Source organism: Taurulus bubalis (genome assembly GCF_910589615.1).
Source record: "Taurulus bubalis genome assembly, chromosome: 17".
Taxonomy (NCBI): Eukaryota; Metazoa; Chordata; class Actinopteri; order Perciformes; family Cottidae; genus Taurulus; species Taurulus bubalis.
In genome coordinates, this window is record NC_136605.1 from 18,101,264 (window position 1) to 18,116,008 (window position 14,745).

A 14,745-nucleotide genomic window follows, 5' to 3' on the forward strand; every position below is an offset into this window, starting at 1 on the left:
ATGGACCCGAATCATTCGAGTTGGGATTCAATTCTGGAGAAAGTGAAACCACTTATACCGAACATCGACTCTGATTCTTCATCAGTATGTTTTTTTTTCTTCCTAAAAAATGTGCTACCGTCTGCTAGCTAACATAACAACGTTACTTAGACCTACAGTAATGTTACAGTAATGGTTCCTCTTTACGTTGCAGTCCGAGAATGAAGAGGCTGACACGATATATGAAAGACCAGCTGGTCTTCCCCTCACGGTCCCTGAAGACTTTAACCTGTTTTCAATGGATGATGATGATCTAGAGGTTAGTGAGTTATAACTTAGTTTCATGAGTGTTAATCGCAGTAAGCTCATGACTCACCAAAAACGTACACACTGATATTTGTCTGTGTTTTCTCAATCAGGAGCTGATGAAACCTGTAGCTCAGACATGCTGGTCAGAAGAGAGTGTGCAGTTGGATGATGGTGAACATGTAGAAGGCACTACTGTAACTTGTGCACAACACTGTGATGCTGATATTGAGGTGGGTTGTATTGATCTGCAGCCACTGTGCACACCAGCGTGTCAGGGCATGCTCTAAATAGGCAACATTTCCTTTCCTGTTTCACGATTAAAGGCAGACGCTTGTGAGAGAGGTATTGTGGAGCTGAACAAAGTTAAACCAAATGGAGACGACACAACGGCTGATGGGGGTTTCCCCATTCTCTCGTTTGCAGTGAGTTTTGAAAAGTACAAAAGTTTAAGGATAATCTTATGCTAACATTTAAAAAAATATACTAATTATGTTACACACTAACATTCAGAGGCTTGACCAGTGGGATTTGGATGATGTTCTCAAACATCTGCATGGGCTACCTCAGCAACAGTGTGTGTCTGTGGAACCTGTGAAAACACATGCAGGTAAGTCATTATTACGCACACACACACACACACACACACACACACACACACACACACACACACACACACACACACACACACACACACACACACACACACACCTGTTGCTATAGAAAATAATTTAGAGTTTATGGATGATTATGGGAGGGTTTATATATGTAATTTACCTGATCAATTAACCTAAGTTTTGATCACAGATGGTGATAAGGACCGATCCCAGGGAAAGATAATGGAGAGACTAGTTGCTTTCTGTAGCCGCCACTCATCTGAGTCTGTGTCAGAGCCTGAGAAACGTCCAGACCGGTAAGTCTTATCGTTGTTTATGTTTTGGGACCAGACTTGTAAGATATTGATAATAATCACCTGTTTTCACGCAGACATAACAATGTGTGGAAAAAATCATCGGGGATGCTGGAAGCTGAGCTGCAGCTGAGACAGCAGGGAAGACCCACGGTTTATATTGACCTGCGTGTCCCGGATTCTTCAATAAAACCACCAAGAACATCCCCGAATCTTTCATCAGAGTCCAAATCATCATCCAACCTCAATAATCACCAGGAAACACCACCTGCAAAGAAACTCAATCTTGAAGCGCATGCTGGATCACAGACAGGGGACAGGTAAATGCATCCTGCATTAGAAACATGTGTCATGCTTCAGTCCAGCACGTTTTGTTTGAGTTCACATTGTCATGTCTCTGCTTCCAGGGAAGTGACTGGAAAGAGCATGTTGCTTCAGAAAACCCGGGAGATGAACAGAAATGGAAATAAATATCCCAATAAATCTGCAGACCCTCCACATTCAGTGCCAGATAATCTACCAGAAAAACTGCAAGAGAAGCTACCTCAGTCGGTAGAGTCGACATGTAAGTCACACAATCTGTGGGGAGATGAACAAACTCCTCATGTACAGTTTGAGTACAGACACCCTAAAATGGAAACTCAGAAAAGAACAATCAAAGAACCAAAGCAGCAGAGGTATGCCTTTTTGATTCATTTATTCAGCACATCATTGAGAATAAACAGACATGTTAACCATGACGATGTTTTTGATAGTGACCAACAGAGACCACAAGTTAAGCAGACGTATCGACATGAACAGCACCAGCAGATTCTTAAGCAACTAGAAATACATCGCCCAGCCAAATCTGTCAATCAGAAGCAGCCAGCTGCTGAAAGGACTGATGTTCTTTATGATTTTGTAAGTGCCACACAACTCTAAATGTACAGTACTTAGAAAAAATGTCCAATACTTACAGTACTATGACTATTTCAGGAAGCATCTCATCGACAGTCGATCCGTACACTACCAGCAGATGTTGAAAGTAAGGCACAAATGCTGCTGATCGCAGATCTCTCCAGTCCTGGTGTAGCTGATTCCAGAGCTCACGGGAAGAGAAAACATCTGGATTCAGCGGCAACCAAATCAGACACCTACAACACTTTAGTGGCTTGGTTTCTGTCTTTGGTTAGTGAGCAGCGGCTTCTCTCTCCTAATGTGTGCTCACGTTTGTTATCGTAAAGCTGAGTTTCACCATGTAAGGGTCGCTTATACGTGTTCTAGGTTGGCCCTGAGTCACGCCGTGATGAAGACGAGGTCGGTGCAACGGTCCCATTCTGGGTCGCAGGACTCCAGCAGCTGTGGACAGAGGACGGACTGGCTTTGCACGTCTTAGTTGTGGCTCGTCACTCCTATGCGCCGAGGGTAAAGAGCAAAAAAAGCAAAAACAAAGAAAGGCACAGGCTCTGTAGGCTTTATCATAGCTGTGCTGATGCTGACGCTGTTCTTCTCTTGTGTTTGTTTTGTAGAAAAGGGACAAAGACATTCATACACCTTTCTATAACCACGTGTGCAAGTTCCTCGCGGAGACTTCGATCACTGCAATCGCCAGCTGGCTCCCTCAGCTCGGAAACCTGCTGGACCAACAAGCCTATGCCTCACCCATCCATCTGCCCTCTTCCCGTTTGAATTGTTTCATCTCAACCACCGCCAACAAAAAGGTGATGTGCTTCAGAGAGAGTGAGTTATTATCATTTTCAAGCACAGACTTAGCATTCTGCTGACTGTATTATGCTCCCTTGGCTTTGTGTTTCAGGTTATAGATAGGACGTTTGGTCTCATTCCAGGCTTTTACTGGCAGACTGTGGAAACCCAGGAGCATGTGTGTAAGGGGAGAGAGACCACACAAGAGCTGCACACACAAGTAAGCATGTCCCTCAAAGGCGTGTGTCTTGTGATCCTAAGAAGCACCGAATCAGAGATAGTGACGGCTGAATAACTAAATACATGTTGCTTTTATTTTTGTTGTAGGTATCGGTCGCCCTGGGGTGCAAAGCTTTCCTCCTACATCCTGTTATAACACACTACACCCTCCAACTTGTTCTGGACTCAGGGATCGATGTGTGTGGTCTGCGGCTCCTTTATCCACCACAGGGGTTCCTGAGTGACAGCGCTGGTAAGAAGCCGTCTGATCATAAAATACCTCGAAACTCTCCGTCTGGCTCATTGCTCTGGTGGTGCATCCTGGTTCCAACTGTGTCCTATAGTTCCTTTGTGAGTGTCTTCTTTGAATTTAAATTGTCCCTCTGGCTCAAAGGTGCTGTACCAGTTATCCAGAGAACTGATGAGACCTGCCAGCCTGTTCTTGCCCTTGCTGTGCGGGGCCTTCATGCCCACGCAGTGTTGAAAGATCTCACTAGTTCCTTAGATCCTCTGATGCCCAGAGAGAGCGCTCGCAATCCACTCGAGCCTCCTTTCTTCTTCTCCCCTCGACTGGCTGGCCAGGTTCACAGGGAGCTGTGCTTGTGGTTTTCAGGAAGAGTTAGAGGAAAATGTGCAGAGACTCAGAACCGGCCTCAGAACAGGTCTGTGGTCAAAATGTCATTAGATTGTGTGAAAAACTGACTTATAAAATGTTGTAATCAGTCACCGTCACTTTTGTTTGTAGGGTTGTACCCTCGAATGATAGAAGAGGAGTCTGTCTGTGTGCTACAACGAAAGGTACTGTCACACAAAAGGGGGGAAATCTGTCCACATTTCATTTTACTGTCCTGTGTCCCGCTAATCCTCTTCCCCGTCCTCCCTGCGTAGCTGACTTACTCCTGGTGGTGTCGCCCGCCGTGCCTCCATGTTGCTACGGCCAGGTGCTGGCTGTTTGTGAACGCAGAGGCTTCAGCCTGTGGGGGCTGCAGAGGCCGCAGCTTCGGAGCAATGGAGCTGCAGTCCTTGGACTCTCCAGCAAGCAGGTAGAACTACAGACTACTCAGTCAGAGTTCAGAGTCTCAGAAGAACAGTGTGTAGAATAGAACGATACCATTTTACTGAGCCTCGTGACAAAGGTCAATAATTGACTATATTCTATATCGTACACTATTTACTGGAGACACTTGAAAGGGGAAATGGATTTTGGTTATACGAACTCAGAGCAATGACATTTATATCATAATGGAACATTTAGCTTTTTTATCACAGTCTTGACGCCTGTGTATTTTTTCTCTAGGCTCGTGTGTTCTGCAGTCCACACACTGTGATCCAAGATCAGGGTCAGATGGAGCTGCCCTCTCACTGTCTGGTGTTGTTACTGAGGAAAGAAAATGCAGTGCACCACGGTGTTGGTCTGCCAGCAGGTCTGAACTCCATCTCAAATGATATGTAAAGCATAATTCATCTCAATAAATGGTATCAAAAGTAAACATTTGTGCGGAAGCCCTGAGATGCAAGTGAGAAAAACACATTTCTAGGTATCCATTTCCTAAGTCTGATGTAAATAGTTTTCTCTCATGTATTTATGACTTAACGAACAGGTAAAAAAAAAAAGGGTAACGGAAGAACACGTTATTAATTTTATTCCTATTTATAATATGTTGGAGTGTTACATGAGCATTACAACAAACACAAAAAATGGCAACACCTTTTTTTCTCCACTCGTCTACATTAACGAAAGACAAAGGCAAAAAAAAGTTACTTTGATAAATTCCAAGAAAAAACTTTTTTCTTTTTAACTGGAAAATTGTCCACCTGACGTGCAGAGAGAGAACAGTGACCATGTAGAGGCAGACCAATAAATTAGCAAAATCCAATAATACAAATTACCCTTTTATTATTAAAAGTACTCCATATTTTGAGATGCCATTTTCGCTGTATGAAATGTAACACAAGCAAAGAGAGCAATGACGTTTTTGAGCGTTCCACAGCTACCAAAGCTGAAGTATGACTGTTCTTCTCTTTTTCCTCACTTGCTCAGGTCTTCTGTACATTTAAGTTGAATCATGTGAAAAGTCTGCATGACCATATTTCTTTTCCAATAAAATAACCCTGCAGTTATTCTGTTGTTTCAGCCCTAATGAGAGAACTTAAGGCACAAAAGCTTCTGGGCTGCATCCAGTCCAGAGTTGATGGGGTTCTGACAGCAGAGCCACGCTTCTGTTTCCACACTGTTCCCTACAGCAGCAACCTGTACTGTGACTTTGGTGAGTGCCGTGTGTTCAGGTCAGTAAAGTAGGAGAAGCTCCTCTGCTGTTTCCCTTTACGTTTCTTCTATATGTTTGCGGCTTAGTTCGGTGTATGTGGGCGGTGCCGGACCCCTCCAGTGTGATCCTGTCCCATCAGAAGTGTTCATCCAACGCCGACATGGAGCAGGTGGTGGTTTTGACCTTCTGTGGAAAGGACAGGAGACAAGGCCTGAGCCTCTTACACAGAGTGCTGACAGAGGAGCCAGAAGGTGGGCGAAGTTCAACTGTAGCACAGCTTGTCCTGCGTTTGCTAACTGGAGTTTGACAGAACAAACAAAATACACTGTCAAATACACATAGCAGCCCACACTGTTTAATGAAGGGGTGGCGCGTGTGTGGGTGAATTATTTATTTAGAATTCTCAAAACTTACCCCACTCTTTATTTCTCTATGTTGCAATGTTGATGATGATGAAGGCGATGTACAACACACAGGGTTCAAGCTGCTCGGCCTGAAGTGGCTGCCTGCGTTGACCCGACTCCAGGCTCAGGAACTGAACCCATACGAGGTGGGGCAGCGGCTCTGTCGAGACAGCCTGGACCATCTGATGGCGGCTCCTGCTCTAGTGTGTGCTCTTAAACGGGGCCATGCTTTTGCTTTACTGAGGAAGCTCTTGCCACAAGGTTACCCCGGTAACCTCAGCGTCCTGATGTCACCCACACCTGAAGTGGCTTTCAGACAAGCCTCCCTCTTCTTCTTTGAGCGGGAGATGATTCCTGGAAGGTTTGGTTAGTGCTGTATACAACATGCAATCAGATACCAAGTATTTTGAGTTCAGCTCCAGTTTGCAGTATTTGAGCCTCTCACATCATTTCAGAGGAAATAATAATAGTCTTGTGCGTATATACGCCAGGAAAGGTCTCATCACCCCACTTCTGTCCACTACAGACCACAACGTTCTGAAGTCTCAGCCCCAAAACTGCAAGACAAAAGGTTTGTGTACAAGAGGAAAACATCTTGAATAGTTATGATAACAACCATGTTCAATATTATCCCTGGCATCAGTTGATATCGTGATTTCTAAAAGTAGATTTCTAACAGCAACTCAACTACACAATTACATTTTTTCCCAGAGGATAATTTTTGGGGATTGTATAAATCACAAGAGAGTCAGAGAGTCAAACTCTCTGACTCTGACTGAGTTTTCTCTCGAAGGTCAGTAGAACTCAGTAGAACTCATTAGAACTTAGGAGATCTCAGTAGAACTCAATAGAACACAGAAAAACTCAGGATAACTTCGTAGAACTCAGAATAACTCAACAGAACTCAGAATAGCTTAGTAGAACTTATAATAACTTAGTAGAACTCAGTGAACACAGGAACTCAGTAGAACTCAGGAGAACTTAGGAGAACTTAGAATAACTTAGTAGAACTAAGAATAACTTAGTAGAACTCAGGATAAACCCTTTCAAAGAGCAATTAACTGTTCATTATTAGGAATATTGATTTGACATTGGAATGTAAACAAAATGTTGAAATATTCTAAATAAATAAAACATTTAAATACTCAATGTGAATTATGAGGGACTGATGTATTTCATGCAGCACATACTTGTGTATGATAGTGGCAAACTATAATATCATATTAATGTCTTACGGTACTATGATCTAAGTCAAAGTTTCCGTGAATTCTGTTCCACGTTGATGTGATACTGGAGAGATAAATCAGGACAGAGTTGTGTTGTATAATGTATAAATGCGTCATGGATTGTGTTCAGATCCACAGATGCTGGTCACTGTGTGCCTGCTCAAGCCAACGATCTGGAATCACACGCTGGCTAAAATAGCCTGCGACCTCCAGCTGTGTGGCCTCACCATGGTGGGCCTGCGTGTACTGATCCTGGACAAAAGCACTGCGACCTCACTACTGCCTGCAGAAAGTGTAACTGATAATAATTATCTCTCTAAATAAAACAAGCTTTCCATTCATGCAAAAACATAGGCCTTGATGATTCCTAAGATTTGACCTGCTGTGTGCAGGACCCCTCAGACTTGGAGGCCCACTTGGAGTACTTGTGCTCTGGCTCCTCATTGGCTCTCTGCCTCCAAGGGGAAAAGGCTGTAAGTAGGCTGCTGGATGTGCTGGACCAAGATGACTCGTCCCTGTTGACCCATCATAGCATGGCTCGTTCATACAATGGCATCTATGGTCAGTGCCCTGTACACATTTAAGAACTGGATGTGTGCAACAGTACCAGTGCATTACGTGAAACCCTTTGAATTGCCTCCAACTGGCCTCGTCTTACTGTATGGTTGAAAGCTCTGTCGCCCATTTTATAGGATCAGGATCATATCAGAAAGCAATTCAGGATGTGAGGAGGTTTTTTCCAGAGGGGCTCTGCTGCACCGAGACGAGCGCAATGAGAAAGGAGCAGGTATGCCTCCCACACACATTTCACTTGGGACTGATAAAAGACAAACATTCTGCTATTGTGCTCGGTTTCAGATCCTCAGCATGAGCTCAGACGCGTTCTTCTCTGTGCAGCGTGAACAGAGCTGCACATTGGTCCCCGTGGACCAGGAAAGTGCTTCACCTTCAAGGGCACCAGGACCAAATAAAGGTTTGGACTACTTGTCTGGTTTTATTTTTGATGAACAGACAAGTCTATGTATTGATATAACTTGTAGTAAAAGACATGCTCTGTAAAGTCTGCAGAGACAGGCTGTGCCTTATATTCAGTTTGCATTAGTGTGTACTCTAGTACTCACGTTTTCCTTGTCATTACATTTATCTTACTTTAAAGTCAAAGCATTAAAGATCTCATGGTTCAATCATTTATTAAAGCAAAATTGGTGCCTTTTAAATGATTTAATCATTTATTGTGACTTTGGCAAGCACTCCTCTGGAATGATGTTGAAATATGACTCTGTTCCAGATGACCTTTTGTCAACAGTGTTTTGCTTGTTTATTGGTACCAGGGATACACAGTGCTCTCTGGCAGACAACCTGTCTGCTCATTCCCTTAAACGCTCCACCTCTCAGCCAAGCGCCAACCCAGCTGGAAATGCTGGAGCAGCTGCTGAGGTCAGGCTGCCATCTGGTGGCGGGTCGGATGAGCATCCTGGACGACGAGCAGAGGAAACGTATCGCCGAGACACTGACGGTGTCCTCAAGAGGGAGTGAAAGGGTGAGAGGTTTGGCTTTGCAGGTGCGTTGCTTTCGGGCGTTCTTTCTTACAAACAGTGCAAGCAACAGGTGAATTTCCCCCTCGTCTCTCGTTTCCTTGAAAGATGGATCATCTGTACTCGGCGCCCTGGCTCATCATCGAACTGCAAGGTGAAGCGGTCGTGACCGGCTTCAGCACGATTCTTGAAAGGTAAAGTAAAAGAAAACTTGTGTATCTAGAATATTTATTTGTAAATAACTTGTTCCTTTTCGTTGTCTTTCATTGTCGCACTAGCGTCTACAAGGAGAGGTCAGAACTACAAAAAGTGGGGGAAAGGATTATCTACCCAGAGTGCCATGAAGAGGTAAATGATGAATATCGTTTATATTTTCATATCATTCGTCCAAAGTGTGTATTCAGCTGCTATAGTTAAACCAACCAGGTTTGTTGTATTGTCATGAAATATTGTTTTGAACCTGCTTATGTTGTGTTCTCTCCTCCAGGCTAAGCAGCTGATAAGATACCTTTTCGATGCCTCGTCTCCTGAGACAAAGCATCAAATGTGACGCCATTGTGCCATAAAGTTCAAATGTACACGCATGCCAAGGGAAATGCTGTTTGTTGGCATTTTCGAAAAATGTAATCTATAAATCAACTGCCCAGGAGGCACTTGTTTTAGATAATATAAATATGTTTACAACAGTACTGTAATAAAATTAAAATAAAACACCTTCCACCTCATCTGGTGTCCATTTCATTTTTAATGCACAAGCAGTATTTCAGATTTAGTTCAATTTTCAGATTTCTTTTCTTCTGTAAATTGTTTGAGACAAAAAAGTATTCACACATTTCAGATGAAAAATTATTTTAATACTCAAGATGATAAAAATAATTTTGTGAACTCTGTAAACCATTGCATAACTGTAGTGTAACAATTTAACAAGTGTTAACAAACTAGTAAAGCACTACAGAAAATATTCTGTACACAATCTTCAATGTAGAAAAGAAAAATCTAGTATTCTAAGACTTGCACCTATTTGTGTTTACAACACAAACAAATCAATATACCAACAGAATCATTTCTAAAATTACCATTAGAGAATTTCCTACATATCCATAAAGCTCGTCACAAAATAAGGGACATAATGTTTAATCTATAAATAATGTCTAAACCCACTGACATTAAGTAAATCAATCCATGAAATGCAGTTTCCTCAGATTTAACACATCTATTAAATCACTGTATCACCCTGAGAAAAATACATTTCTTTCCTCAATTTCCTCATTATGCTGACAAATAGATGCGTGAAAACTTGCATTTGTTTAAGTACTAATACATTTTATTGAATAGCAATTCACAACTAGATGCTACATCATAATGAATTAACTGAGCTCCATAATATCCAGTGACCTGTTCATTTAATATCTAATTTAGAACAATACATTCAATATTCCAGGGCTTCAATGTTAAAATAACAGTTCTACTGAAATGCTCTAAAGTGTATGGAACAATTGGTTCCACATTCAGATTATTTACTTTTGACAACACCTGTTGTGCGAGTATTTTTACTTAATTTGAAAAGCTCCATACATCATAGTCGTATACATGTACAAGATTGCATAAATTGTCAGGCTCCATTTTCATAATATTGAAAAACAAAAAGACAACACAACAACTAACAATAATGCAAAATAGATTAAACTATTCCAATGCAGAGCATAATGACACATCTAGTACAGTTCATTTACAAGAGTCTTCCTATTTGGTGCTTTTCCTTACAAACAATTGAGTTTTTGGTGCCAAATGACAAAAATTGTGTATTCATTAGTAAAGTATTGCTGTTTTTGTTGTCGTTTTAAATGGTATGGCAAATACAGACTGAGATAGACGATAATCAGTCATGTCCAACCTTTGCTTCCTCTTTTGGAACCGATTAAGCAAATCTCATTCGATCCTTTCAGCTCAAGTGGCCTTAATCGAGAGGCTCATTTAGCAATCACATTGTGGTCCACAAAAATATTGTAAGGCACTGGAATTTAGATTCTAATTAAGCATGTTATATTTTGCCATCTTACTGCGAGCAAACACCGTCTCGGAGACATATTCTCTTTATACCAATCAACATTATGTAATCATTAAAGGCACAGATGTTGAAAAAGTAGCCGGTCTGTTTGAGATCAATTTAACAAATCTAAAGAAATTAACGCTGTGCTTATCAAGTGATTTTTCGTTTCATTTATTTATTTTTAAAACTTGAATTGGGGCAAGTAGACCACTTGAGAGACCAACAACAAATTACGAATAACAACAACTCAGTTTTAATTATGTCTGTATCTGCCATCAAGGTTTCTCACAATCATCATCTGTCCCGTCATTTTACAAAAACAAAAACTAATTTGGACCACTGCTTTAAGAAATAGAAAACACTAGAGTCAGATAGAAAGAAAGCCCCTTAGTCACTGCAGGCCGATCATAACAGCATATAATGCATAACCATCAACTTCCAAAGTGATTGAGATTATGTAGTTAAGCGAAGTCAAGAAACAAAGGTTTATATGGCCACTTCAGAAGCACAAATGTCATTCCCCTTCGACATTCCTTCACTGTAGACAACATGTATACTGACACTGAATCCTCACTTAAGGTCGCATGTGCTAGCCAGTATTGCACAGGCCTGCCATAAACGTCAATGTATACTTAACACAAAATCAAATGTACAAATACACATTTTGTAAGGGTCTGACCCGTGCAGTTTTAATAATTTCTAACTTAAGATAGAAAAAGATGCCATTAATGAACATTATCTATGTAAGGTACTAGGTGATTACTGTTTTAAATCAATTTAGCTTTCTTACTGAAATAAAACAAATAATGAAATGCAGCACAAAAAAAAAAGAAATAACAGTTTAAGTCTTTGGTAAAACTGCAAAAAAAGTTAATTATTGTTGCAAGCAAAAGCCATTGGCATAGTCCTGTTGTTTACTCAATACGAAGGAAATATGTCTTACTGAAATAAAATATTAAAGCAAAAAAATCCATCCCAAAACAGAATTCCTGCCACTCACAATGCGGTCTGAGTTTCATCCGGATGGCCTTGGTGCTCCGCTGTTTAGACCTTTGGATCAGCGCCGCTCACAACTACAGGCTGATAAGTCCGATTATACCGTAGGAATTATTTGAATTCTGTTCAAGGGTACATTTGTGCTCTAGAATACACATGTGGACAGCGACTACAACGCCACTTTGGTTGATTTTTAGGTTTCCACACTAGACATCCATATTTTAGTTGGCTTCACAGGCAAAAACTAAATCGACCAAAGGGCCCTGTAAATTTAGCTCTACCGTACACTGGGGGAAGAGAAACCCAACAAATGTACATTTACCTTCCATCAATTTAAAAAAAAGGGACAATCTAGAGCAGTACAGGTCTGTGACATCATTCCTAGTGAAATACAAAAGTACTGAACCTTTGACTCAGGTTTAGTTAAATTAGATGCAGAAAATTATTTCATAGTTTTGGAAGTCTGAGCTGTGGATGCACAACAACATTCAAACATCTAAATGTATAACAAGAAACCACATTAATACCTTTTCCAGTAGCAGCGAAGCTTGCAGAAGTTATTAAGCCGTTACTACACTAAAATTAAGTCTATACATATATTCTGGCAGTGTGACACAGTGCAAACTATTTTTTTCCTTTTTTTTGTAGCTGGTTAATATTTCGCATAACATGCAATACCAGAAGTGCTTAGCCTGCCTTTTATGCTGTACTATGATGAAGTCACAAATCATATAAATGCTTAATACCATAACCGTTCTTGATTGTTTTCCTCTGAGTTGCTTAATTGTCATTTATATGAATGTAAACAATGCATTTTTCATATTTAGAAGTAGCAAAAGGTGTACCTGGAGATACATGATGATCTATTGAATTTAACGCAAGAATAAAAAGTTTTTTGTTTTTTTTAACACAGTAGGAGGTCATTTCAATTAGAGGAACCTAAGTACAAGTCCTGTCCAATTTACAAGTCAACTACGGAATTCTTCATTCACTGCAGAAATACACAAACAAATTAAAGTTACCAAACTGTCTAAAAAGCATATATATATGTTGCTATACAAATTCATCTGTCCTGTTTGCATACTCCCAAAGATAGAATTGGAAAAACCTAATTTCAAAGACTGAAGCTGCACCAAAAGAGCACCACGACCGAGGAATGGGGGCGGGGGAGAGGTTCATTTCTAAGTGAAAGTCAGGAAGCGGCCGCTGACGATGTTTTGTTCTCAGTTATCTTCTGCAGAAATACTTAATCAGGTTGGCCCAAATACACTGGCATATATTTATACATACACGTATCAGGTCATACACATGTCAATGTTTCTGCAAAGTTAATAAACAAGACACGTTTTGCAGAAACCCGTCGCACAAGCTTCGACTACTTGTGTGTCGCTCTGACAATTCTACACATAACCTTTTTAACTAAGGCAAGGCACTTTAGAGTAAGAGGCCGATATGTTCTAGACGAGAGACTAGATTCCTACAAAAATCACCATCTCAGGCTTTTAGCAAATACAATACATGCTTTTCTAATAGGCTAGGCTATATAAATCTATACAAAAAAAAACTAACTGATTGAATTACAGCCTTAACATGTAGCATGTGCCTTACTGATATTATAGCTGCTGGTTATGCCTAAATGCATTTTAAATTTGCACTTATTTGATTGAAATTTTATAAATCTAACTATGAAAGTAGAAACTATTAAGTACTTTTTCTATGAAATCTTAATATGTAGAACCATGCCATGATTTTACAATAGGAAACATGAAGTATCCAAATTATGTTTCACAGTACGTACACACAACAAGCTTCAGACATTAGCTTATATAGAAAAGAATATAAATCTAAAAAAAAGAAAAATCAAGAGTAATACCTACAAAGCTTAAAGCAGATTTCTATATACCCTTTAATTAAGTCCCAAGTCAACAAAGTGCTTCAATAACAAATCAAACTTAATGATGCTTGACCGGTTGCATTTAAAAAGACGTTTATGAAAATGAACTTTACGTAAAGAGGAACACAAAGATGTGTCCAGCGTTTTGTCGTTTCCTTGGTTTGTGTGATTGCAGGTACAGGTGCGTTCCAGCACTAATACCTTATTTTACAAATCTGCATATATTCAGCTGCTATAGTTGGACAATACTTTGGCCAAAGATCACTTTTTTTTCATTACTCCCAATAGTTTTGAATGCAAGTGTGGTTTGAATTCTTTGATTTATTGTATTCCTCTTTAATTAATGAAAAGCTTTTGAGTTTTGCCCATTTCATGTCTAACATCACTGGACTTGCTGAGTGAGTGAACTCTACATTTCCTGGCAGTATGTTTAAAATGTTTACACATTTGATTTCTTTGCATTTGAGATCAAATGTGGTTTATCAAAGTATCCCCACCATAAAAATAACTGAAAAATGGCCATAAGACTTACAGTATGAGAAAGACAGTTTGTTGTACCAAATTAAAACTCTAGAACTCTTCAGATAGGATTTAAGATTCAGAAGAGTAAAGTTACAGTGAGTAAGTTTCTTTCTTCAAATATAATAATCTGTGATGTAACCTTTTTTTAAATACACATTTTCCCAGTATGCCTTCAGATTTGCTCTGGAGCCTCAAAGGACTTTAAGTGCATTAAACGTAAAGAGATCAGAGTTTTATCCACAACATTTCCAAAGTATGTCCAATCCATTAACAGCCAAACGTAAAGGAAGAAATGCAAACTTACACTTGTTAACGTCTTTGAGTATATTTAGTGTATCAATCCCATTTGCATGTCATTTTGTATTTACTGAGTGAGTCAGGTTGGCCGTGCATATTAGCCAAAATGTATTGCTGACAAATGTAAACAAAATATGTCCTTTATAGTGATGATTTGAGAAAAGGGCAACGCGAGTTAATTTGATATTCTAATTTGAGTGCGTGGCTTTCCGTTCAGGAAGTTATCTGGTTGAGCAAGGTTAATAATGTGCACATACAATGAGCAAAAACTATAATGATTAAATCCCCTGTACACAATCTGATCCATAATACTATTTGCTTTCTCAGTCAAACATCATTGTATTCCAAATCAATTCAATCACTGTACAAAACAGACATTGCTATTTAGAAAATGTAATATCTATTAGTAGTTTTTCAAAGGGCTAGCTCTTTAAATAGTACCTCTAGTAATTTGTCA

General features: G+C 40.0%; 1 protein-coding gene across 1 annotated transcript; it reads left to right on the forward strand.

Moving 5' to 3' along the window:
• LOC306749572 (dynein axonemal assembly factor 8) lies at positions 1-9,079 on the forward strand (the record flags this gene model as incomplete). The annotated part of the gene is made up of 30 exons (XM_079232884.1): positions 1-84; positions 194-298; positions 399-518; positions 612-710; positions 799-895; positions 1,093-1,198; positions 1,273-1,515; positions 1,603-1,743; positions 1,951-2,095; positions 2,171-2,362; positions 2,459-2,599; positions 2,704-2,895; positions 2,991-3,098; positions 3,206-3,350; positions 3,492-3,759; positions 3,843-3,895; positions 3,986-4,140; positions 4,395-4,521; positions 5,233-5,364; positions 5,451-5,615; positions 5,841-6,134; positions 6,295-6,339; positions 7,125-7,288; positions 7,387-7,555; positions 7,687-7,781; positions 7,853-7,967; positions 8,326-8,534; positions 8,638-8,723; positions 8,808-8,877; positions 9,017-9,079. 30 exons carry the CDS (start codon positions 1-3, stop codon positions 9,077-9,079), a joined length of 4,128 nt encoding a protein of 1,375 aa, XP_079089010.1.
• Positions 9,080-14,745: the final 5,666 nt, after the last annotated feature.